The sequence below is a fragment of the Durio zibethinus genome, chromosome 7 (genome assembly GCF_047325235.1).
Source record: "Durio zibethinus cultivar Kanyao isolate XHJ-2024 chromosome 7, ASM4732523v1, whole genome shotgun sequence".
NCBI lineage: Eukaryota > Viridiplantae > Streptophyta > Magnoliopsida > Malvales > Malvaceae > Durio > Durio zibethinus.
The window spans coordinates 26,500,970-26,523,164 of NC_143168.1; the positions used below are offsets into that span (position 1 = coordinate 26,500,970).

General features: G+C 33.1%; 4 protein-coding genes and 1 pseudogene across 8 annotated transcripts; 3 read left to right on the top strand and 2 right to left on the bottom strand.

Annotated features, from left to right (window-relative positions):
- Positions 1 to 51: 51 nt before the first annotated feature.
- On the bottom strand, positions 52 to 1,087 carry LOC111277218 (late embryogenesis abundant protein D-34-like; annotated as a pseudogene).
- A 1,210-nt stretch (positions 1,088 to 2,297) lies between these two features.
- LOC111277219 (uncharacterized) lies at positions 2,298 to 4,719 on the top strand. The gene is made up of 4 exons (XM_022863496.2): positions 2,298 to 2,478; positions 2,577 to 2,668; positions 3,402 to 3,509; positions 4,372 to 4,719. The coding sequence occupies exons 1-4, from the start codon at positions 2,298 to 2,300 to the stop codon at positions 4,579 to 4,581; spliced, it is 591 nt and encodes a 196-aa protein (XP_022719231.2). The 3' UTR covers positions 4,582 to 4,719.
- LOC149518264 (glyoxal oxidase-related protein) lies at positions 4,429 to 7,221 on the top strand. 2 transcript variants are annotated; one of them, XM_089764055.1, is made up of 2 exons: positions 4,429 to 4,567; positions 5,624 to 7,221. In XM_089764055.1, the coding sequence occupies exon 2, from the start codon at positions 5,640 to 5,642 to the stop codon at positions 7,053 to 7,055; it is 1,416 nt and encodes a 471-aa protein (XP_089620181.1). In that variant the 5' UTR covers positions 4,429 to 4,567; positions 5,624 to 5,639; the 3' UTR covers positions 7,056 to 7,221. The 2 variants fall into 2 exon arrangements, with proteins under 2 accessions (XP_089620181.1, XP_089620180.1); XM_089764054.1 differs by lacking the exon at positions 4,429 to 4,567 and having other exon boundaries at positions 5,271 to 7,221.
- Positions 7,222 to 10,927: 3,706 nt separating this feature from the next.
- LOC111277220 (serine/threonine-protein kinase EDR1-like) lies at positions 10,928 to 18,909 on the top strand. 4 transcript variants are annotated; one of them, XR_016343731.1, is made up of 13 exons: positions 10,928 to 11,515; positions 12,949 to 13,371; positions 13,791 to 13,894; positions 14,002 to 15,161; positions 15,442 to 15,482; positions 15,764 to 15,832; positions 16,082 to 16,133; positions 16,313 to 16,391; positions 16,474 to 16,572; positions 17,611 to 17,679; positions 17,808 to 17,857; positions 18,200 to 18,376; positions 18,465 to 18,909. XR_016343731.1 is itself a non-coding variant. In XM_022863499.2 (13 exons), exons 1-13 carry the CDS (start codon positions 11,069 to 11,071, stop codon positions 18,598 to 18,600), a joined length of 2,955 nt encoding a protein of 984 aa, XP_022719234.2. In that variant the 5' UTR covers positions 10,928 to 11,068; the 3' UTR covers positions 18,601 to 18,909. The 4 variants fall into 4 exon arrangements, 1 of the variants encoding a protein (XP_022719234.2); XM_022863499.2 differs by having other exon boundaries at positions 16,033 to 16,133; XR_016343730.1 differs by lacking the exon at positions 17,808 to 17,857 and having other exon boundaries at positions 16,033 to 16,133.
- A 2,196-nt stretch (positions 18,910 to 21,105) lies between these two features.
- On the bottom strand, positions 21,106 to 22,158 carry LOC149518265 (uncharacterized). Its single transcript, XM_089763451.1, has 3 exons — positions 22,099 to 22,158; positions 21,612 to 21,948; positions 21,106 to 21,463 (listed from the first exon to the last, which is right to left on the bottom strand). The coding sequence occupies exons 1-3, from the start codon at positions 22,156 to 22,158 to the stop codon at positions 21,369 to 21,371; spliced, it is 492 nt and encodes a 163-aa protein (XP_089619577.1). The 3' UTR covers positions 21,106 to 21,368.
- Between the last annotated feature and the right edge of the window lie 37 nt (positions 22,159 to 22,195).

Here is a 22,195-nt window from a genome sequence, read left to right on the forward strand (position 1 = left end):
AACAGAACTCAAGCAATGACATGAAATATGACATGGTGCAACTGCTATACTTCATTTGCGACTCTGGTTGAGCCTAGCAGCTGCGGCCACAGAAGCTGCCACGCCGGCCGGATGTGTAGTCAGGTTAGGTTCATTCCTCAGCTCTGCACCCGTCACTCCTGCATCTCTTCGTGTTGCTGGCTTGTCCGAAGGCAACTTTGCTGTTGCATTCTGTAAGGGAATAATCATCATCTTATGGGCTTTTACTAATATGATAAACTCATAATTCTCACCACTCAGGGATTTTTCAAATTAGTTCTACTAATTACCGAGAAGATATCACCCAATTTGGTGTTGTCCTCTTCTCTAGTTGCCCTGTCATTGAGGGTGGCAGCTGACTGAGCGGCAGCTACAATGCCACGAGGCATTATGGAGGTCCAACCGGTGGCTCTTACTTCTGCAGCCTGTATTGCAGCAGCATCGCTCCACGGCTTCTTTCCTGCTGTAAGAGTGGTGGCTTCAAATGCTTCTCCAATGGTGATTGCACCGTCGCTACTACCCTGTTGAGAAGCCGAGTAGGGCCCAGAGGACAATGGAGCTGCCTGGCTATATTGTCCGACAACCTGCTGAGCACATAAAAAAAATACTTAATTAATTGATATTTGAGTTTTTGTTGCCTGGATAACAAAATCGAATTTCAAACCAATGTCAAAAACTCACAATATCATACAAAATTCATATTAGAATAGCTTAAGAATAATCATAAAAGATAATTACCAAGGGATGCTACTGCTTTAATTACCTCATCACCAATGGACTCTGTGATTATTCGTTTTACAGGAAGTTGTATCTCTTTAATGGTAACACGGGCTTCGGCATGCATATCTTCGTGACCTCAAATCCAGCATTCTCATTCTGCATGGCAGCAGATTCCAATAGATGCATCTGCACAACCCTCCTGGGTGTTGCCAAGTATGGAGTTCTCCGCCGCCTGCATCATGGCTGCATCCTTAGGCGCCACCGGCTTCTCCGCAAACTCACTTTGTACAGGAAACACATCTCCATATTTGATCGGTTCTTGTGGCTTCTCTGGTTGTTGCTGGCTCATTTTCTTTAACGTTTACTTTGTATTGCGTTTTTTAGGGTTACAATTACTTACAAGAGTTTCGGAATTATTTGAGGAAGAAATGGAGATGAAATTATTTTTATTCGTGCATGAAACACGCAAAGACATGGATACGTTCGTTTCGGGATAGTGAAAACGTGGCTTAGAAATAGAGAGACAGTTCGGCTTCAACGGGCAAGTAGTGAAGTTTTGAGATTCATTTCTATTGAGATGGCAAAGACTATGAAGACAAGTGGTGTCTGTCACAAAGATAAGGACTTGTTCTAGATGGGTTGATGACTTGATGGACACCTATCTCTTCAATATAATTATAGGTTATTTTACCCTCGAATAATTTCGTTACAATTTCTTTTTTTTTTATTAGAATTTTTAATGATAATATTAATATAAGAATTATTCATTACGAGTTTTAAATAACTTTATTATTGTTGATATAATTCTAGACTCGATAAAAATATGGAAATTTTGTTTGGAGGTTGAGCTGATAGGGTGTCAATTTTGTCAAAGAAAATAAAATTAGAAGCATCAAAAATAGTCTTTTAAAATACATTTTTAAATAAAAGAAAAGAACGAAGGAAAGGAGAAGAAAAAATATTTTAAAAAATTGAAAAGTTTAGAGTTGATAATGTTGCATATTTGATTTATTTTTATTTTTATATTTCATGAATGATTACGTGATTAATTAAATATATAATTGTTTGTTTTGAAATTATGTGTATACGTTGATGACTTAACAATTAAGATATTAATTTATAAAAATTATATTTTCTTAGAATGCATCAACATTGTTTACCAAAAATTTATATATATATATATATTTGCTTTCAAAATTTTGAAAATTAGAGAAATTGAAAAGGAAACAAATTTAAAAGCAAATATAAAAAAGAAAATATTAACCAACGGGTTACGGAAGATTGAATTGAGCTTCGTTTAAAATTCTAAAATCTAATCTTAAAGCCGGATCTCTTTCCTCAAAAGCCCAATTGAATTCCAACTGAACCCAACCTAAATTGCATTCTTTAAAACCCAATCCAGCCCATTTTCTTCGAACTCCACCCTCTATCCATTACCCGAACATTTTTATTCTCAAACCCAAACACACGCTTTCTTCGTTCACTTAAATTCGTAGGGTTAGACTACAAAGCCATGAAGGTAAACGGCAACGTGGAAATCAAGATAAAAAGAAGTTTCAATGGAAACGAAGAAACTAACAGCGGAATCAACTCCCATATTCCAAGAAGGAATAGGCTTGATCCTCTCTCGATGGTCGGCTCTCACCGCAGCCGTTGAAAACGAGTGGGGCGGCCGTGACTCCCGCGTCAAAGCCAACATCCTCTGCTCCGATCTCATCTCCTTCTTCACTAAACCCAAAGGTTACCAATTTTATTTATATTTAAAAATTAAACACCATCCATTTCTTTTCTTTTCTTTTTCATTTTCAAATTTTAAGTAATTAATTTTGATTTCTCAGTGGAGCCGCTTTATATAGATGATTTGGAGAATATTCTAGAGGAAGGGTTGCTTAGTCTTAATACATTGGTTGAAGATGGTAGCATTGAGGAGGTATTTTCAATCATCGATTTTTGTTCCTGGCTTCAATTGAGCATATTAACGCCATTTCAATCTGTTTTTAGGTAGCTTAGTTGTGATAAATCTCGTAAAAATGATCAAAATTATAGCTTAATCATTATTTTAATCGAATTGATTCGCCCTAGTTTTGTTTTTCACTTGTTTTGTTACTTTAGCTCATTTTGGAATTTTTATTTATTTATTTATTTTTATTTGTATCTCTCGTGATGGTTTGACTATGTTTTACAATTATAGCTTAATCATTATTTTAATCGAATTGATTCGCCCTAGTTTTGTTTTTCACTTGTTTTGTTACTTTAGCTCATTTTGGAATTTTTATTTATTTATTTATTTTTATTTTTATCTCTCGTGATGGTTTGACTATGTTTTACGCTGGCCATCATCTTATCAAATTTGTTACTCTATCCGGGCTTAGGACCGGAAGTGTGGTAACACATGAGTGGAGTTCTTAATGGCAAAATAAGGCTTAGTTTGTTGTTGTTGTAGTTTTTTTTTTTTTTTTTGAATCAATTTAAAGTATGGATTCTCCTTTTTGGACACTTTAAATCGATGTAGAAATTTGCCACAAACACGACATACCTTCGTCCAACCCTGGATCCTGACTTCGTATAACATAGCAGTTAGTATTGGATATTTTGAAAAAGGTCTGGGTTTATGCTATTTATTGCTTGATGAGAGATAATTCTATGTCTTCGGCTCGTTATAGGTGGCAGAGAAGTTAATGATTATGCATGAAGAATGTTTGGAAGGTAATTATCAGTCCGTTGAAAAGCTGAATACAACTAATCCTCCACCAGTAGCTCATGTTAGACCGGTAATTTCTAGCGTAAACCCTTTAGTGCCTATTATAATGTTTCTTGTTATAGACAATATGCTATATACTATTGTCTCTGTTGAATTTTGCTTCTGTTTATCCATGCTTCGTTGGATTTTTGTTTTCTGTGCTTAGTATCTATGTTGGCATGTTAGGAAATTCACATTTTACAAGTCACGAAAAAGAATTCTCAGGTGGTGTAGAAACACTCGTATAGGGTGTGAGATTATTGGGTGATCTTTATGTAAGGAGATCACTATCTTTCACTATCAGTTTCATTAGTGAACTTCGGTTATTTTATTTCTTCATCCTAGGCTAGGATTTTATCTTAATTTGGAAACTTGACAGGAAATTAATAAATGGAAATAAAAGAGAAAAAACATTATCTCATACTTCTTAAGTTTTGGGTTTCCTTCAACTCTACAATGTCCAACTCCCTTCTGATGAATTTTTTTTATTGAAAAGGTACCGAAATACAAAAAGAGAAGGCAGAGTACTCCTTAAACTTGTTGCAGCTGTGAATATAAACCTTAGCTTTCTTCATTATGATGGATTGTATAATCTGAAATGGAATGGTTATACTGCCGGGCCCTCTTTCAGTGAATGAAAAATGTTCTTTGTCTTCAATAGCATGGCATCTCAAAAAGTAGTAACCCCATTTCAATGGTAGAACTATTAAAAGGGTTCTGCATACTGTTTTCTTTTACAGAAAATTTTACAGAAATCATGATCAGTTCTTGCATGGTGGATTCTTTGCTAACTAATTAAACATTAACAAGTTATTGTAGTAGATGAAGATTTAGGAGTTAAAATGGTTTCCTTTGCATTAATTCTTTTCCTACGGATCCATATTTTACCCTAGTTTACCGAGGAAGATGAGGATGAAGATGATGAAGACGAAAGCATGGATGCTAACAATGCAACAACCATGATGGTGGATGTATCAAATTCTAAAGCAAGTTCGAATACAGTCGGTATGCAAACGGATGAGCCAAAGCCAAATCAGGCAGCTGCAGCAGAAGATGGTTGGGTCGTTGTGTCATCCAGAAGAAACAAAGGTAGAAGGAATTAGGCTGTATCTTTTATTACCTCTCTGTTCCTTAATGGTATATATGTTTCTTAAGACATTTTTTGGTGTGCTAATTATTAGTGTTTGTAATGCTTTTTTTCATGTAATATCAAAAGAAATTCAGATTGGATTTTGTTTTCACCCCAATCTTCGAGCTTAGCTTCAAACCTACATAGCCCGTTTTATGTATGACCATGTTCTTTGAATTTGATCAAAGATCATTGAGTGAAAGTTAGTATGAATTTGGGACATTGATGACTACAGTGACTTAACTTTCCTGTAACTTTAACTGATCTTTCATACTGCACACAGGATCTACCATTCTCTTTCTTTGCTAGCCATTTTCCACTGAAACAATTTGGTGGTCCTAAATTTATCTGAGAATGATTCAAAAATGAAAACTTATTTCCTTCAAAAATGTCTGTTAAGGGTGGGATTTTAAATTGTTTTTATTTTTACGAAGGAGATCTGAGAATACGGAAAGATGTGTATGGCTATTGCAGCAAAGCAATTCATTGTCCTACATTTTCTAAACTCGCTGAAGAAATGAACCTCATTTTAGCCGGATATTTTGGTAAGCATTACAATCATATTTCTTGAAGGTATAATGCACTCAAGAAGTGCACCTCTTTGCCCAAGATGATTTCCATCCCGGATTAACTCCTCTCTCCTTATTATATTATTATCACCAAGATTTGGTTAATATGTAGTTCTCTTGATCAACTTCAGTGTTTCACCAACTCCTTCCTCTCACACCAGCAACTCCAACCAAAATCTCTCCAAAAATCTCTCTGATTCCGCCACCTACCTTAGCCATGATCAAACTCCTTCTCTGTTCATTCTCATTTTCCCATTTCTTCTCCCTTGTTGCATCCCAATTGGTCCCTCCTCCATACCCTGGCCGCCAAGGTGAATGGCAGCTTTTACATGAAAGTGTGGGGGTATCTGCCATGCATATGCAGCTTTTACATGACAACAAGGTAATCATCTTTGATCGCACTGATTTCGGCCCTTCTAATCTTTCCCTCCCTGGTGGTCGTTGCAGGGTTGATGGTTCTGATATGGTGCTCCAAACTGACTGCACAGCTCACTCAGTCCTCTATGATATTGACACCGATGCATTTCGTCCCTTAATGGTTCAAACTGATACTTGGTGCTCTTCTGGTGCAGTTCTCCCTAGTGGAACTCTTGTTCAAACCGGTGGCTACAATGATGGTGATCGCCATATTCGATTTTTCACTCCTTGCATCGATGAAAACTGTGATTGGATTGAATTTCCACAGGCTTTAATACAACGAAGATGGTATGCTACTAATCAAATTTTACCAGACGGTCGCATAATTATTGTTGGTGGGAGACGACAGTTCAATTATGAGTTTTATCCTCAGAATTTAGAAGGCGGATCCTCAGGTTCAACTACAACTTTTTGGCTGAACTTTTTAAGGGAGACAAACGATCATGGCATGGAGAACAATTTGTACCCATTTTTGCACCTTCTACCAGACGGAAACTTGTTCATTTTCGCGAATACGCGATCAATTTTGCTAGATTATAATCAAAACCGGGTGGTGAAACAGTTCCCTTCGATTCCTGGTGACGATCCACGTAATTATCCAAGCTCAGGATCATCAGTTTTGCTTCCTTTAGATGAAAACAAGGCCATTGAACCTGAAATCATGGTGTGCGGAGGTGCACCAAGAGGTTCATTTACGCAAGCCATGCAAGGAAATTTCATACGTGCAATATCTACATGTGGGAGGCTCAAAGTTTCCCATGCAACCCCTAGTTGGACCATGGAAGATATGCCAGTGGCACGAGTCATGGGTGACATGATACTTTTGCCTACAGGTGACGTGCTCATAATCAACGGGGCAGAATTGGGTACTGCCGGATGGGAATTAGGTCGCGGTCCGGTCACAAGACCGATCATTTACCGTCCATCCGATAACCCCCCTGATTGGCGTTTCTCAGTAATGTCACCATCTTCAAGACCAAGAATGTACCACTCATCAGCCATACTATTAACCGATGGACGAATTCTAGTTAGTGGTAGCAATCCTCACATCTATTACAACTTCACAAATGTTGAGTACCCTACTGATTTAAGCATGGAATCCTTCTCACCTTCTTATCTATCCCAAGAATATGATCCAATAAGGCCCCAAATTTTGTCCCTAGATGAGAAAATAGGGTATGGGGGTAAGTATTTTTGGCTGAGTTTTAAAGTCCATGAGTATTTAACAGCTAATGCTTTGTCTGTGAGGATTGTTGCTCCATCCTTTACAACCCATTCTTTTTCAATGAATCAAAGGATGGTATCATTGAAGATAGTTGGTGTAACTAATGTTGAACCTTCTACCTACGGTTTAACCGTCGCAGGACCCTCGACGGCCGAGATTGCTCCGCCGGGGTACTACCTGTTGTTCCTGGTGCATGCTAACATACCTAGTTATGGGATGTGGGTAAAGATAGAGTGATAGAAAGATTAGTAACTTTGCTAGGGATATATGTCATAAGCACTCATAATAAATTGAAGTTCTGGTCAATATTGATAGAAAAATGTTGGGCTTTCGAGTTTATAGGAAATGTGATGGAACTTTCATTATTGGCAAATAAACTTATTTATGGTTGAATCTGACATAATATTTTAGTATTTTAAGTTTAGATTCGATTCGATCTAATGTTTTTAGATTTTTTTTTGTTTAAATTATTTTTATATGTAATAATAAAGTTTAAGCTCATTGAAAGCATTAATATTTAAAATTAAGAAAAAAAGTTTTTTTATATTTTTGTAAATTATTAATTTAATTAATTTCATTAATTTTAATTGAATTTATGAGTTATTTGGATTGAGATCTAATTTAATTTTGTTGAATGTAATTTAAAATTAGATTATTATTTTATATAAAAAAAATGAGCTTTATCATATTATAAGTAATAAAAAAATGAACTTTGTCCATTATAAAAAAATAAAACAAATAAAATTTATCCTGTTATGATAAAAATTAATTTTTAATTTTTAAGGATCTAGACCTTAAATAGTGAAACTCAAACTTAATTTTATTTATTTATCTAATCTCATTTATTTATCTAGACTCATTTAACAAATTTAATATTCATGTTTAAACTTTCAAAATTTCAGACAAGATTTTGAGTTCGGACGAATTGCCTTATCCATGAGTAAGTTTATTGGCAAATGTATAGTAGTTAATTATTAATACAGCAACAATCAATATTTTCATCAAATTAAAAAGGTCTTTATCATTTTTATACTAGTATTGTAACCCCCGCTTTGCTTGTGATTGGTTGAGATTAATAATTTTTTTGAAGTGTATTATAAAGATGGAATTAAAAATATTTAAATGCATTATATTTGTATTTATATATCAAATAAAAAATTAAAACTTACACATATAAAATAAATATTAAAATTTAGGGAGAGATTAAAAACTAATATTATAATTTTGTTTTATATAATGAACAAAACAAAAGTACGAAACAAATCCATATATAAAAACAGAATCACTCAAACAAAATCTAACTAAAAAAGCAAGTCTCATTTCCTCACACCCAAGACCCATTAAATCTAAAAAAAAAAAAATGGACAGCTATTATTTGTAAAAAACTTATAGAATAACAAACTCTTTGATAATCTAACCTATAAAACTATCCACGTTCTCTTCCACTTCAAAGCCCATTAAACCCAAAAAAAAATAATATATCATTGTTTATAAGTTACTCAAGTTTAATTTAAATAAAATTTAAATTTGGTTCAATTATTATTGAATTGAGCTCGAGTTAGAATAGTCTGATTTATCAAGTAAATCAAATTTGAATATCTTAATATCTAATTCAAGTAGCTTACGAATTTATTTGAATTTTTAAATTTTAATATATTTTTATAATTTTAAGTAAAATTATTAAAAAAATTAATATATATATTTTATATATATATCAATTTAAACTCAAGTTCAAATTTAAATACATAATCAAATTTGAAATCAAAAATAAGAATTAAATTTATTTTTATTAAATGGGTCTAATTGAATGAGTTTGAGTGACTCAATTTTTATTTCGAGTCGAGTTCAAACTTAAAAATTAAAATTCGATCGAATTTAAATTGAATTTTGAATAATAAATTTCAAGTCGAACTTGAATAATATCAATTCGAATTGATTTAATTACACCATTAAATGTAACAAATTTTATGATCTATTAATTGATAAATATTAAACTTTTAATTTTATTGATTATAAATTGATTCTCAAAAACTCTGAGTATCCAAAAATAGAGGCAAACTACGCGGGGAAAACGCAATAAAAGAACAAATAAACAAAAGAATGTTGACAAAGAACATTTAAAAATAAACAGTCAATTTGTCTTTCATTCAATGAATAGAATGCTGGCAAGTGGAAAAGTCTTATTTTGTAAAGACATTTAAATGCATTATATTTGCATTTATATATCAAATAAAAAATTATAAGTTACACACATAAAAAAAAATTGTAATTTAGGGAGAGATTCACATCTCAAAATCCACTAAATCCAAAAAAAAATAATAATAACTGTCATGTGTAAAACGCTTATGGGAATCTTTTTATAAACGGTAATAGTAATATAGATTTTCCTTTACTTAAAAAAAAAAAAAAAAAAAAAACAACTCCAATTTGGCTTAATTATTCTTGTTTCCTCGACAGAACCAGCTGTTTTCCTATTAGAGAGTTGAATGAATTTATTCTTATAACAAAAGGTTAATGAATTTTGTTTTATTCTTTATTCTTTATTAGTCACTAAAACAAAACTTCCAATAAGTATGCCGACAAATTTCGTCAGTAAAAAAAGTTATACTGACAAATTTTTTTTTTTATGATAAACATATATAAGATATTATTGAATATCGAATCTTGGTTATGGAAATTAAAAATTTAATATTTTATCAATAGATCATATTATTATTAATTTTTTTTTCATTTAATGAATAAATATTTTTCAATTAATAATCATACACAATTATGAATCATATGCATCTCTTTATATGTACTTTATTTTTTATTTTGACATTAATAATTCTCTAATTTAAAATCTCCAATTTTATTCAAAAAATAAAGTAAATAATAAAGAGTTTACAAATTATTTGGCAATAAGTAATTTTAATTAATTCTCTACCATCCAATAGAAAAAAAAATGCAATTGCATAAATTAGAAAGATTTCATTGTTTTTAAATGCCATGAATTATGCTAACTGCAAAAAAAAAAAAAAAAAGGGTCACATCCCAAAATTTCTATTATATGATTTTTTTTTTCATTTTTTTCTATTGTATGATTTTTCATATATATTATACTCCTTAAAAAAGTGATTAAAAAAATTGTGATGGGTTAGATTAATTTAAAATTTCAAAATTCGCTTTAACTCGAATACTTCAATTCGCTTTAACTTGCATCAATTTTCTTGATTTAGAATTTTTTTCAAAGCTATTTTATAGTTATTTAAACTCTAATTTATCATTTAATTGATTAACACATTAAATTTAATTAATTCCTTTCACTATATTTTAAAAAAAATCTTAATACTTTTACTATCTAGCTCTTGTTCTCTATTATTTTTTGAAAAAAAAAAGTAAATATAAAAAATCCTCAATCAAACAATCAAACAAGCCTTAATGAGTTAATGCCAAGTTGATAAATAGATACTTCTTCTAGTAAATTAATCTAAGGTATCATAAACCTTTAGTTATTTTGAAGAATACATACTATTAATAAAGAGACAAAGATAATGGTATCAACTTAAGCATGCATCTATTATAAAATTGAAATAAGCAACCAAATAATTAAGCTTATTTATTAATATCCTTCATTCATTATTGATTCTAATTAAGTTCAACAAGTTATACATTTATAAAGACGTATCGAAGAATAAAATTTAAATTTATATAATTATATAATAAGAAATTATTTTATTTGTTATTAGTAAAAAATTTTTACTTTATAAACTAAATTAATAGGATGAGATATAAGATATATTAAAAATAAAAATAATTAAAATTTCTATTATGTGTGAATTTTATAATTTTACTTGTGAAATTAAAAAATTTTACAAATGGTGAATAAAAATGAACTCTTATATCTTATAAATTCCCAAACACGGCCTTGAAAAATCTGTGGACCCTACAAATGACGTGGACCCCTCAGCTCTACGTGTGAAAAGGTTATTTGAACATCGTCAATCGAAAGCGCGTACAAGGATGATTGAGTGGCAGTTTCGTAGATATTTCTTAAATTCAAGCCGTATTAATTATCCACCAAGACCATATGCCACCGCCTTAAGTTTTCCCTCCTAACTCGTTCCCTCGAGGCCCTGACCTTCCAAAGAAAAAAAACCTCAAAAAATAAAAATATACAAATAAATAAAGGTTGAGGACACTGGGAGAAAATGCGAGAAAGTGAGAGAAAGTGAAGAAGAAAACAAAAAAAAAAGAAAAAAGGCAAAAATATGAATCACATTTTTAGGAGGTTACACATAGGAAGCAGTAACAAACCTAATCGAACTTCGACAAACGACACGTCGCTGTCTCCGTCGCCGTCATGCGCTACCGATCATCAACTCACGATGTCCGGGAATTCTCCGGCGAGTCCTTCTAGTGCGACGCCATCACCGCCGCTGACCACGACGACAGTGCCGGTATCGTCCAGCACGGGGTTGAGTACGCCATCGTCGACGGCAGCCACGAAGAATCGAGCGTCGGATTATATGTTGTCGGAGGAAGAGTTTCAGGTACAGTTAGCCCTAGCGATCAGTGCTTCTAATTCGGAGGATCCGGAGAAGGATCAGATCCGAGCGGCGAAGCTTTTGAGCTTAGGTAGTCATCATCGGATGGATTTAGGGTTAGGGAGGGATAAGGATGACGCGGCAGCCGAGGTTTTGGCCAGGCAGTATTGGGTAAGTGCTTTTTGATTTGGTTTGGTTTCTTTTGGTTTTATAATCTTTGAGGGTTGAAATTGGAATTTTGGTGAATTGAATTTGGCTGAATGAGCTTGAATTATGAGCGTTTTAGTTGGTTCTAGGGATTAATTTTTGACTGTTTGATTAGGGCAAGTTACTGTACTGAATTTTAGTGGAAAACTTGAATTAATTGTGCTTTCACTGGAATAATGGTAGTTAATAGAAAATTATTGTTATTTTATCTGTTTTTGATCTGATCGGGAAGTTGATTGTTTTATTATTGAAAAATGAAATACATGGAAATTTAACTAAAGGGAATTGTTGTGAATAAGCTTCAATTTTGGGGTTATTTACTTGTTTTTTGGTTAGGGTTTGGATTGGTAGTGTTTAGGGCTAGTTACTATTGAGTGAGGTAAAAATGATGTACTGGATTAGTATGGAGTTTTGCTTCTCGTGAAATTGTGGTGGATAACCTGGAAATAACATATACTATTTTGGTTTTGATAGTTCTTTGGAATTTTTGGTATTGCGTAAAGTGTTTTATTTGTCTTCTTTTGCTTTGGTATTTTGACAATCAAATTGAAATTTTGGTGAATCTAATTGAAGTGAATGGGCTTGAAATAGGGTTGTTTAGCTGCTGCTAGTGATTGGTTTTTGGCTTGTTTGATTAGGGCAAGCTATGGTTTGAGTTTGATTTTTGAATTCTTATATATGGATAATTTTAGTGGGAAAGGCTTGAATTAATTGTGCTTTTGGATTGTTTGATTAGGGCAGATTGTCTCATATCTGCTTCTGATCAAATGTTGAACTTGTTTGATTTACTAACGAAGAATGAAATACCTGGAAATTAAACCATGTTGTATTTTTGTGAATGTGCTTGAGTTTTTATGGTTAGCTTTTGATTTTGCTGGTGTTAGGATTCGGAATTGGTGATGATTAGGACAAGTTACTCTAGAGTTTTGCATCTTGCTAAACTGTGGAGGGTAAGCTTGCATAGCAGCTATCACCTAGGTTTATGTAATGGTCATTGCTGCAGTTTTAAGGATTTAATCAGTAGCTTGGAGACATTGAAGGATAATAATGTTAACAGAAACTATTTTATAAGCTGAAGGGAATCAATTTGAATGGTCTTTGATAGTGTGTTTCCAAGTGCTCTTAGTCATGGCCATTTTGTATGGCTTGTTTTGCTTTAGTTGATGTTTGGTGCTGCCTTTACACAGTTTGTCTTGCTATTTCTTCCAATCTTTGGATCAATGAAATTTTTTTAATTTAAAAAATTCTGAATGCTTCTATAACTTGTTTTGTATCAATGCTAGCCTAGGAAATATAGCAATTTACTTTTTGGATTGAGTCTTCCAATCCTGTCATGTCTTGCTATTTTTTGAGTTATTTGATTTGGATTGACTTGTTGGGTGGTTTTGATTCACCAGGAATACAATGTGCTTGATTATGATGAAATAGTGGTGGATGGTTTTTATGATGTATATGGGCTCTCCACAGATTCTGGAATCCAAGGGAAAATGCCATCTATTGCTGATCTTGAAACTAATCTTGGGAATTCGGGCTTTGAAGTTGTGATTGTCAATCGAACAATTGACCTGGCCCTAGAAGAGTTGTTACAAATTGCGCACTGTATTTCATTAGATTGCCCTGCTACCAATGTTGGTGTTCTAGTTCAAAGGCTTGCGGAACTTGTAACAGGACATATGGGTGGACCTGTTAAAGATGCTAATATAATTTTGGCCGGATGGATGGAAAGAAGCACAGAGCTCAGGACAACTCTTCATACAAGTGTGTTGCCTATTGGATCCATAAATATAGGCCTGTCTCGGCATCGTGCTTTACTCTTCAAGGTTAGTTATTTTAAACTCCAGTCTCTTTTTTAATATGGTTATTCCAGATATGCCTAGTATAAAAAAATTGAGCTCAAAATAGTCACACAATATTCTGCTGACATATGGCTGTTTTACTAAGCAACTTTTTAGGGGATAATCCCTTGAATTTTTTGTAGGGGCTGGGATTAGAACCCCTCTCTGCAGGACTGCCATCCTTTAAAGGGGGTTGGCAAACCAATAGGGCAATCCCAAGGTTCTAATATTTAAATGTTAAGTTCTGGAAACAGAAATTGCCTGTCTTGGAGCTCTGAACTGGTTGTTATTCTGCTGGATGATTTAACTTTGTTCTTTTAGTGGTCATTCCATGTACTTATACTTTTGTGAATAAAGCTATCTGTAAGGTTTATATGTATTTTCTTTCTGTGGTATAAATGTAGGTGTTGGCAGATAGCATAAGATTACCTTGTAGACTGGTAAAAGGCAGTCATTACACTGGTGTTGAGGATGATGCTGTAAATATAATAAAGCTGGAGGATGAAAGGTTATAGCTTGTGCTTATTTCTTAACTTAATCTTTTGTTTTTTTTAACCTTCAGGGAATTTCTCTCTACTTCTATTTAGGTTTAATCTTTTGGTTTTTTACCTCCAGGGAATTTTTGGTTGATCTAATGGCAGCTTCTGGTACACTTATACCTGCTGACATTTTAAGTGCAAAAGATTCTACTTTCAAGCCATACAATCCAATAATTAGTAATATCCCAACTCTTCAGTCATCAGATGATGTTTACTCAAGAGCAAAGCCACTTCACGGTGAAGGTAGTAGTCAACATCCTGTGATCAATAGTTGTCTGCCCTTTGATTGGGGGTCAAGTTCTGGAAGTGCAGAATCATTGTCTTCGTTATCAGGTCCTAGTGGTGATTCTGGTGTTGGTTCTTCTGGATTATCTAACAGAGTGACCCCTAATCAATTGGACCATCTTCCTTCAACTGCCATTGGAACTTCAGTTTATAAAGGGAGTCGTGGTGCCAATCTAGTTGGTGATGGCCTGAGGATGAATGTCAATGTAGTGCCATATGGTCAGAGTAGTCAAGAGGACCCAAAAAATCTTTTTGCAGATCTTAATCCATTCCAGATAAAAGGGACTGGTAAAACTTCCCAGCAGAACAAACCTACAGTGACCAAAGTTGATGAGCTTCAGAGACAGAAAAATAATGTAGTTGTGGGGCGACCCCCGGTACCATTGGTGTGGAAGAATAGACCTGCTTATAATGAGGTTCCTCAGAAAAAGGAGTACAATTATATGGAGGGCCTCTTTCCAAAAATTACTAATGATATTAACCAGTCATCATCTGCTTCCATCAGCTCTACCAAACCTGAAAAGGTCTATCCTCATGGTTTCAAGACACCTGGTGACTTTGATATGTCAAATAGAGATAATAAAATCAAGAATTCTTTGTCCAGTGCTAGCTCATCATTGGCATCCACTACCAGCCAGGTCAATAGCTTACAACTGGCTGAGGATGCAAGCACCAAATTTAAGGAAGAGAATCTCAGGAATGGACATGATTTACAAAAGAACATAGGGGATTTGGCTAAAAAGCAAGATAATGAGATTGGTTTCCACAATTGTAGAAAGTACACCCAGGAGAGATATATGGGGAATAATCTCAAATTAAAGGATCCGGAAAGGCCTAGCTCATTGCTTGATTCTGGCATAGGCAGGGTTGATCAACTATTTGATGATGTAGATGTAGGTGAATGTGAAATTCCTTGGGAAGACTTGGATATTGGTGAAAGAATTGGACTAGGTAATGGATATGGCTCATTGAAGTTCATTACATGTGGCAATTTTTGTTGTTATGCAAAGGTCATTTTTTGTCTATAAACTCAATGTTGACTCAGTTAATTTTACTTGTATATTGTGTTTGTTATTTGGGAATTTGTTCTTTTTTGATATTCACAAGCTCTTCTTATTCCTGATGAAAACCTTAATAGTTCAAATGCAGTAAGGTATTCTGATGTTTGCTTTGCAAGAACTCTTACCTTTTTTTTTGTGAAGTTTATTAAATTTTGTTTTCTTGTGAGTAGGTTCCTATGGAGAGGTCTACAATGCTGATTGGAATGGCACGGTTAGTTTATACTCTTTTTATACTTCAGTCTATCATAGTTTTTGCAGTCTTGTATTTCACTCTGTGCTGTCTGTATTTAGTATTAAAGGAGTTAGGTTTCGAGTTATCTAGACAATTATTTGCCAAAGGCATCATTTTGATAACTATTAGCCCTTTTTTGAACTGAACTAGAAATATACTTTTTCTAAATGATGTTTTGCACTAGACTATTTAAGAGTTGTTTACAAAATTAAAAGAATTAGTTTCTAATTTTGTGGGTGGTAATGGTTATTAAACTACAGGAGGTTGCTGTGAAGAAGTTCCTAGACCAGGATTTTTCAGGTGCTGCTTTGGCTGAGTTCAAAAGAGAAGTAAGCAACTTTTAAGCATTTAATTGCTGTCTCAAACGTGATAGTAAAATGTGTTTTCAGATATTTTAGTTTATTCATTCGTTTCATGTAGATAACTGGCCATATACAAACTTAAGACAAACATCCATGCCTAAGGTTGTCGCAGTTAAATAAATCCAAATCACTGATCCTGTTTTTTTTTTTTTTCTTTTTAATTTAAGGTGCGAATAATGCGTAGACTGCGTCATCCAAATGTCCTTCTTTTTATAGGTGCTGTTACTCGCCCTCCAAACCTATCTATCATTACCGAGTTTCTTCCAAGGTAAGAGTCTGTGCCTGCATATTGTCATATTATCTTTTTAATGATATGAACTTTATGTAAAGTAATGCATATGAAATACAAGGTTGGCAGTCTATGGCCAGCAGCATGCATGTGCATTTGTGTGACACATGGATAATCTTTGATGTTCTAAATTGTTTAAATCTTATTTGGTTTTCCAGAGGAAGCTTATATAAGATTCTTCATCGTCCTCATTCTCAAATTGATGAGAAGCGTAGAATTAAGATGGCTCTTGATGTGGTATGGAATGAATTGCTTCTGCAATTGTATTATTTAGGATGTGACAACCACCTAAGATTTGAAATCTGTTTTCATTCTGCAGGCGAGGGGCATGAATTGCCTACACACCAGCAAACCTACCATTGTTCACCGTGATTTGAAATCTCCTAATCTTTTAGTTGATAAAAACTGGACTGTGAAGGTAGATGATGTTTCTATGTTTTAGATTTTTGTGCTTCTAAACATTTCTTGCTTTTAAAAAAGTGTTACTCCCCAAATATTCTCAATCTTGCTGTAACCATTGCAAAATCTAGTAACATTTCTATTGATCTAGCAGAGTTGGCTTGATTATTGAGCTATAATGACTAGTTCCTGTTTTCTCTTTCTGGTATTCCAACGCCTATGTATGAATAGCAGTTATCTCGGTTTGTGAATTTGTTTGTTTATGTCATATTGCTGCAAACTTTAATCTTGGCAGCTTATTTTATTGTCCACTTGTTTTTTTCTTCCCTATCTCATGACACACTGCTCTGTATATTATTATTTTCACGATGGAAATTAATAAAAAGTGTTTGATAATGAGTCTGTATTATATTAGTCTTTTTGTGTCTGCTTCTCTAAACTTTCTAGAGCTGAAAGTGTGCAATGTACCAAATGTTTCCATATCTATCTCCTTATATGTTTATGCATCACTTAGGCTATTTTTTAGTTGTAACTTGTGAGATAGTTTATTATGAATTTTCTATCCTTGTGGGGCATGGTTACACTGATTGACATATCTGATCTGGCATTTGACTGCATTTTTGCTCTTATGCCCACAATCTTATCTCATATAGAATTAAATAAGCTCACTGGCTTTAAACTCCTCAAGACTAAACCCTTAAAGAAAAAAAAGGAATAAAGGTGTGTGTCCTTTGAAACAACCTTTTTGTTGTTTTCCCAGCTAGCTGAGGTTGTTAATGTATTAAATTTGTATGCGTGATGTAATTGCTTGGAAATTGAGAACTTACGCTCTGTTTGATTTGTGCTTTTTCTTTATGCTATTTGCCTCTTGTTTTCATTTCATTTTTTAATTTTTTGCTTTTCACTTTCTATTGAAAAAGCAAATAGCAAAAGTAAAAACACCAACCAACAGAGCCTTATCATTTACATTTTGTGGAAAAGAGTTATTGATGAAGTATGAGTACTGTGAAATTCTTGCAGTGCACCCTCTGATTGATATCAAAATTGAACTATGCAGGTCTGTGATTTTGGGTTGTCACGCTTGAAGCATAATACCTTTCTATCATCCAAATCAACTGCAGGAACGGTCAGTACCTTGACCTACCGTGCCATATATTGTATTACAAATTCTGAAGATATAGACAGAAAATGTAGCTTCTATTGTATTGATATTCTTTCCACATGTCTATGATTGAGTTGCCTTTTACATTTTAGCCTGAGTGGATGGCACCAGAAGTACTTCGCAATGAGCCCTCAAATGAAAAGTGAGTTGTTCCTCTTTGGATCGCTCGATAACGTTTCACTCTGGTTGCTTAATGTTGTGTTGGGTTTCTGAAAATATGGCAAAGATAAGAAAATGTTAAAATTACATATCTTTATAACAGTTCAGAAGTCACCATGCTAAGCTGTCAGTGCCGCCATCTATGTCTACATATAATTGCATTAAATTTCTTGTTTTAATTTTGTATGCAAATGTTTGTTGGCGTTTTCTAATCATGACTCGCAGTTAGTGATGATTAGAGTTAAAAGTGGCTGCTATTTTCTGGCAGAAACTCTGGTAAATTGCCGAGCGTAAAACTAACTTGCATCTATTGATGGATCTATAGGTGTGATGTTTATAGCTTTGGAGTTATTCTTTGGGAGCTTGCTACTCTGAGACTGCCTTGGAGCGGCATGAATCCAATGCAAGTTGTGGGTGCAGTTGGTTTCCAGAATCGCCGCCTTGACATTCCCAAGGAAGTTGATCCTTTGGTTGCAAGGATAATTTGGGAATGCTGGCAGACGTTAGTAAATCGAAACATGAATTTTACACTTACTATCCATTTTTTCAATATTAAATCCAGGCTAATCTATTACACTTATTCTTTCCAGTGATCCAAGTTTGCGGCCCTCATTCGAAGAGCTCACCAAAGCATTAAAGCCCTTGCAGCAGCTCATTATGCCTTCGCATCAAGACCAATCAAGGTCGCCACTGCAACAAGAGATTTCAGTAAATTCTACACCCTGAAATGAAATGTCTCGGTTCCTCAATTGTGAATAAGAAGCATTTTGTGAATAAGAAGCATTCTGTTTCTTTCCCTTCATTGAGGGTAATGTATTTAAAATTTCAGAAAAGAAATAAAAAAGAGAAGCAAGAAGAGAATGGTTTGTGTTATATAACATACATTTTGCTGCTGCTGCTAAAAAAAAAAAGCAGTAGTTTTGTTTGTACAGTCGGATGTCCATAGTTTTGTCCAACCGAACAAAAAGTTTTTGTAATGTATATTTCAACAAAGGGAAATTTTAGTTCCATTATTATTAAATTATCTGTTACCAATTATGCAGCAATTAAGCTTGAGTTTGCAATTTTCTTTGTCTAAGTGGAGGAGCAGGATGATGGCTGGAACCAATATAGGATTCAAAGCGTAAAGGCATCTCTACCCCACCATCGATCTTTGTCCATACGCAAAGTTACATGCCTATGGACCTTATTTACCGGTCTTGAATGAAAACGGCTCGATTTTAATTAGCTCTAATAATTTAAAACATGATTATAAAAATAATAAGAAAATATACTGTTTAAAATTTTAATAAAAACTATAAATATGTTTAATAAAATAAAAAAAAATTTATAATATGATTATAAAAATAATACGAAAATATACTGTTTAAAATTTTAATAAAAACTATAAATATGTTTAATAAAATAAAAAAAATTTTATATTTTCATATTGATATGAATTATAATACATAATTTTTGTGTAAAATATAATACGAATATATAAATTATCAATATTTTATATGACATAAGCATACGAATTATTAGATTTAATCTCAATGAAAATGATGATATCTAATCACTTTCTTAAAAAAGATTAAAGCATCATCTCTCAATGTTTAAGTAATTTATTGATACATAAAATTTTTTGAAAAAGTCGAATTTACTAAAAAGAATCTTATCTTGCAATTTCACAAGAGGCTCTTTCAATAAAGAAAAGAGAAGCTAATTATAAATTCAAATATATTCATCCCATCAAGAAAGGAACAAAGTAGATCCAATCAAGAAACAATTCTTACGTCTTTAGACATTACAACAACTATACTACAACACTCTTTTCACCTAGTCAAGCACTTTTGTACCAAAAACTGATGGCTCGATTATGACCCTTCAGCAGCATGAAAATCTGAGGACAAAAAACTATATAGAAACAAATCTCTCAATTTGCCCTTGACATGGGCATATTTCCTCAACAACCCTTCCTTTTGGAACCCAGCTTTTTCAACAACCCTTTGGGAGGCCTTATTATCCACATCAACCAAAGCTTCAAGCCTTACCACACCTGGGATTTCAACAAAAAATTGAGACACTGCCATTTTCACTGCTTTTGTAGCAATCCCATGTCCCCAATACTTCACTGCAACACCATATCCAAAACTGGCCCTACACTTGTCATCACCCGAGAAGGGGAAGATCGAAACGAACCCGATCGAACGGTCATCCATGCATATTGATCTACGCCATGGGTGGGGTATACAAGCATCCTTGATGTGTGTCAAAGCTTCTTCTTTGGAAGTTAATGTCTCCCATCTACTAGGGTTTCTTGTGACTTGATCATCATCTGCAAATGAAAGAAAATCATCTGCATCTTCTAGCTTGAATGGGCGAAGTGTTACCTTTGATAAGTCGATCTCCATCTAATTGATTTGTAATATGAAAGTATATGGTGATGAAGGTGATTAATATATAGAAGATGAGCTTGTTGGTCAACTATATATATATATAGTATTGTCTTATTGGAAAGCTACTTTTGAATATTGTATGTTAAAGATTATGTTTTTAGGAAATTTTCCATAATTTTTTTTAAAAGAAAATTAAGAGTAATAATGATTATATCGGATTAGATTCGGTTTAATTTTTTTAGATATTGTATAACATTATAAATTTTTGAATTTCGAGTCAGACTAAATCAAATTTTATTGATACGGTGCAGTTTGATTTTTCAATCTTTAAATTTTAAATTTTTATATATTATTTTAATATAAAAATTTAATATATTTAAATAGATTTTGATATAAAATTATTATTTTTATTTTACAAAAATTTTAAAAATATATAAAAACTAAAAATTATATATAATTAAGTTCGATTTAATTTTTTTTTTTTCACCTCTCAATCTAAAATTCAATATGAATTTAATATACACATTTAATATCTAAATTTGATCCAAATGGAATAAAAAAATAAATTTAAACTGAACCGACACTATTATTTCGATTTTTAATTTTTTTTAATTTTTTTCACCCTTAAAAAAATAACAAAATTGCTAGTATATATAATGGATGACTCACTAAATTCAGCAATTCACAAACATGAACCAAGCTAAAAAATTCGAATATTCGGATCAATGATAAAGTGTTAGGGTTTTGGATCAATCTAAATGAGTTAGATCCGATTTTCATTCTCCAAATCTCATATTTTATATAAAAAAAATATAAAACATAAAGATCAAAATAAGTTTAAAAACTCCACCGATCCATAAATCATGCATTTGGTAAAAAAAAGAAAAGAATGTTATAAGGGAGACAAGTTGTAATTCTCCATCAATGTCATAGAATAATAAATTATTTTATTTTGTTAACCTTCATGATTGGTATCATGATGGATATACATATTAAAATCTCTCCCAATTCCTCTCCCATACAACAATATGACCAAATTTGTATTAGCTCCATTGCCATCTTCGCTGAATGCAACTTTGGAAGTAGTAGCAATTGTGCCTTATAGCCTGTTGGCAGTTAATTTTTGGACTCTTCCTTCTGATCTGATCCATGAGTTTGTTGAGAAGGAGAAGGAGAAGGTGCATCACTGGGAAGGCGTTTTAATTTTAATTCTGAATCAAGCAAATGTGAAGACAGTTATATAAGCAAGCATCAATTACATATTTTTAGTTCATCCGTAACACGATTATAATCAAACATCTCGACGAAAAATTATATATATGTATGTATATGTATATATATGTATGTATGAATGAATACCTCCATCAACATTACCGTGGGGGGTATTTTTGAATGCTGCGATTGGTGGAGAGCAAGAGAAATCACACTTCAAATCACACCAAATTCCAGGGGGTGACCCACATCCTTTCAAGCAGTCTTTGTAACAAGCTTGATAGTCTAAATCTGACTTTGCTACATGAGCTATGCTGATTAACATTATTAATGCAGAGCACAAAAACAGCTTCATCACTGAAAATTTTGCCATGTCTTCCTGATCAAAACCCTTTATTTGTTTTGGTTTGGTCTTGATGTTGGAAGATATTGGCAATTTATCCCATACACAATGAAGTTTTTCTTGGAGAAGAATTGGATAAATCTTTAGTATACAGAGGAAAAATGAAGGGCAGGATTCTGTTAAATTTTTTTTCTAAATTTAGTTATCTTTATTATTATTTTTAGGATAGTTATTTTTATCTTTAGTTGTCGAAGAAGTCTAAATTATTATGTGAGGTTTTGATTTGTACACATATTTGGCAGTTTCTAATACTGGAAAAAGGGATCCTTTTGACATTGTCATTATGTCCATTTTTGGATTATGAAAAACCAAAAGTTTAGGAAGAGGG

Bases quoted from the DNA above. Each gene is read 5' to 3' on its own strand.
- LOC111277219 (XM_022863496.2), top strand. From the start codon at position 2,298: ATGGAAACGAAGAAACTAACAGCGGAATCAACTCCCATATTCCAAGAA. The intron at 2,479-2,576 runs GTTACCAATTTT...TTGATTTCTCAG, and splicing joins CTTCTTCACTAAACCCAAAG to TGGAGCCGCTTTATATAGAT. The intron at 2,669-3,401 runs GTATTTTCAATC...GGCTCGTTATAG, and splicing joins AAGATGGTAGCATTGAGGAG to GTGGCAGAGAAGTTAATGAT.
- LOC149518264 (XM_089764054.1), top strand. From the start codon at position 5,394: ATGATCAAACTCCTTCTCTGTTCATTCTCATTTTCCCATTTCTTCTCC.
- LOC111277220 (XM_022863499.2), top strand. From the start codon at position 11,069: ATGAATCACATTTTTAGGAGGTTACACATAGGAAGCAGTAACAAACCT. The intron at 15,483-15,763 runs GTTAGTTTATAC...ATTAAACTACAG, and splicing joins ATGCTGATTGGAATGGCACG to GAGGTTGCTGTGAAGAAGTT. The intron at 16,134-16,312 runs GTAAGAGTCTGT...TTGGTTTTCCAG, and splicing joins ATTACCGAGTTTCTTCCAAG to AGGAAGCTTATATAAGATTC.
- LOC149518265 (XM_089763451.1), bottom strand. From the start codon at position 22,158: ATGGACATAATGACAATGTCAAAAGGATCCCTTTTTCCAGTATTAGAA. The intron at 21,949-22,098 runs GTGTACAAATCA...TGTATACTAAAG, and splicing joins TATTAGAAACTGCCAAATAT to ATTTATCCAATTCTTCTCCA. The intron at 21,464-21,611 runs GTATTCATTCAT...TGCTTGATTCAG, and splicing joins CCACGGTAATGTTGATGGAG to AATTAAAATTAAAACGCCTT.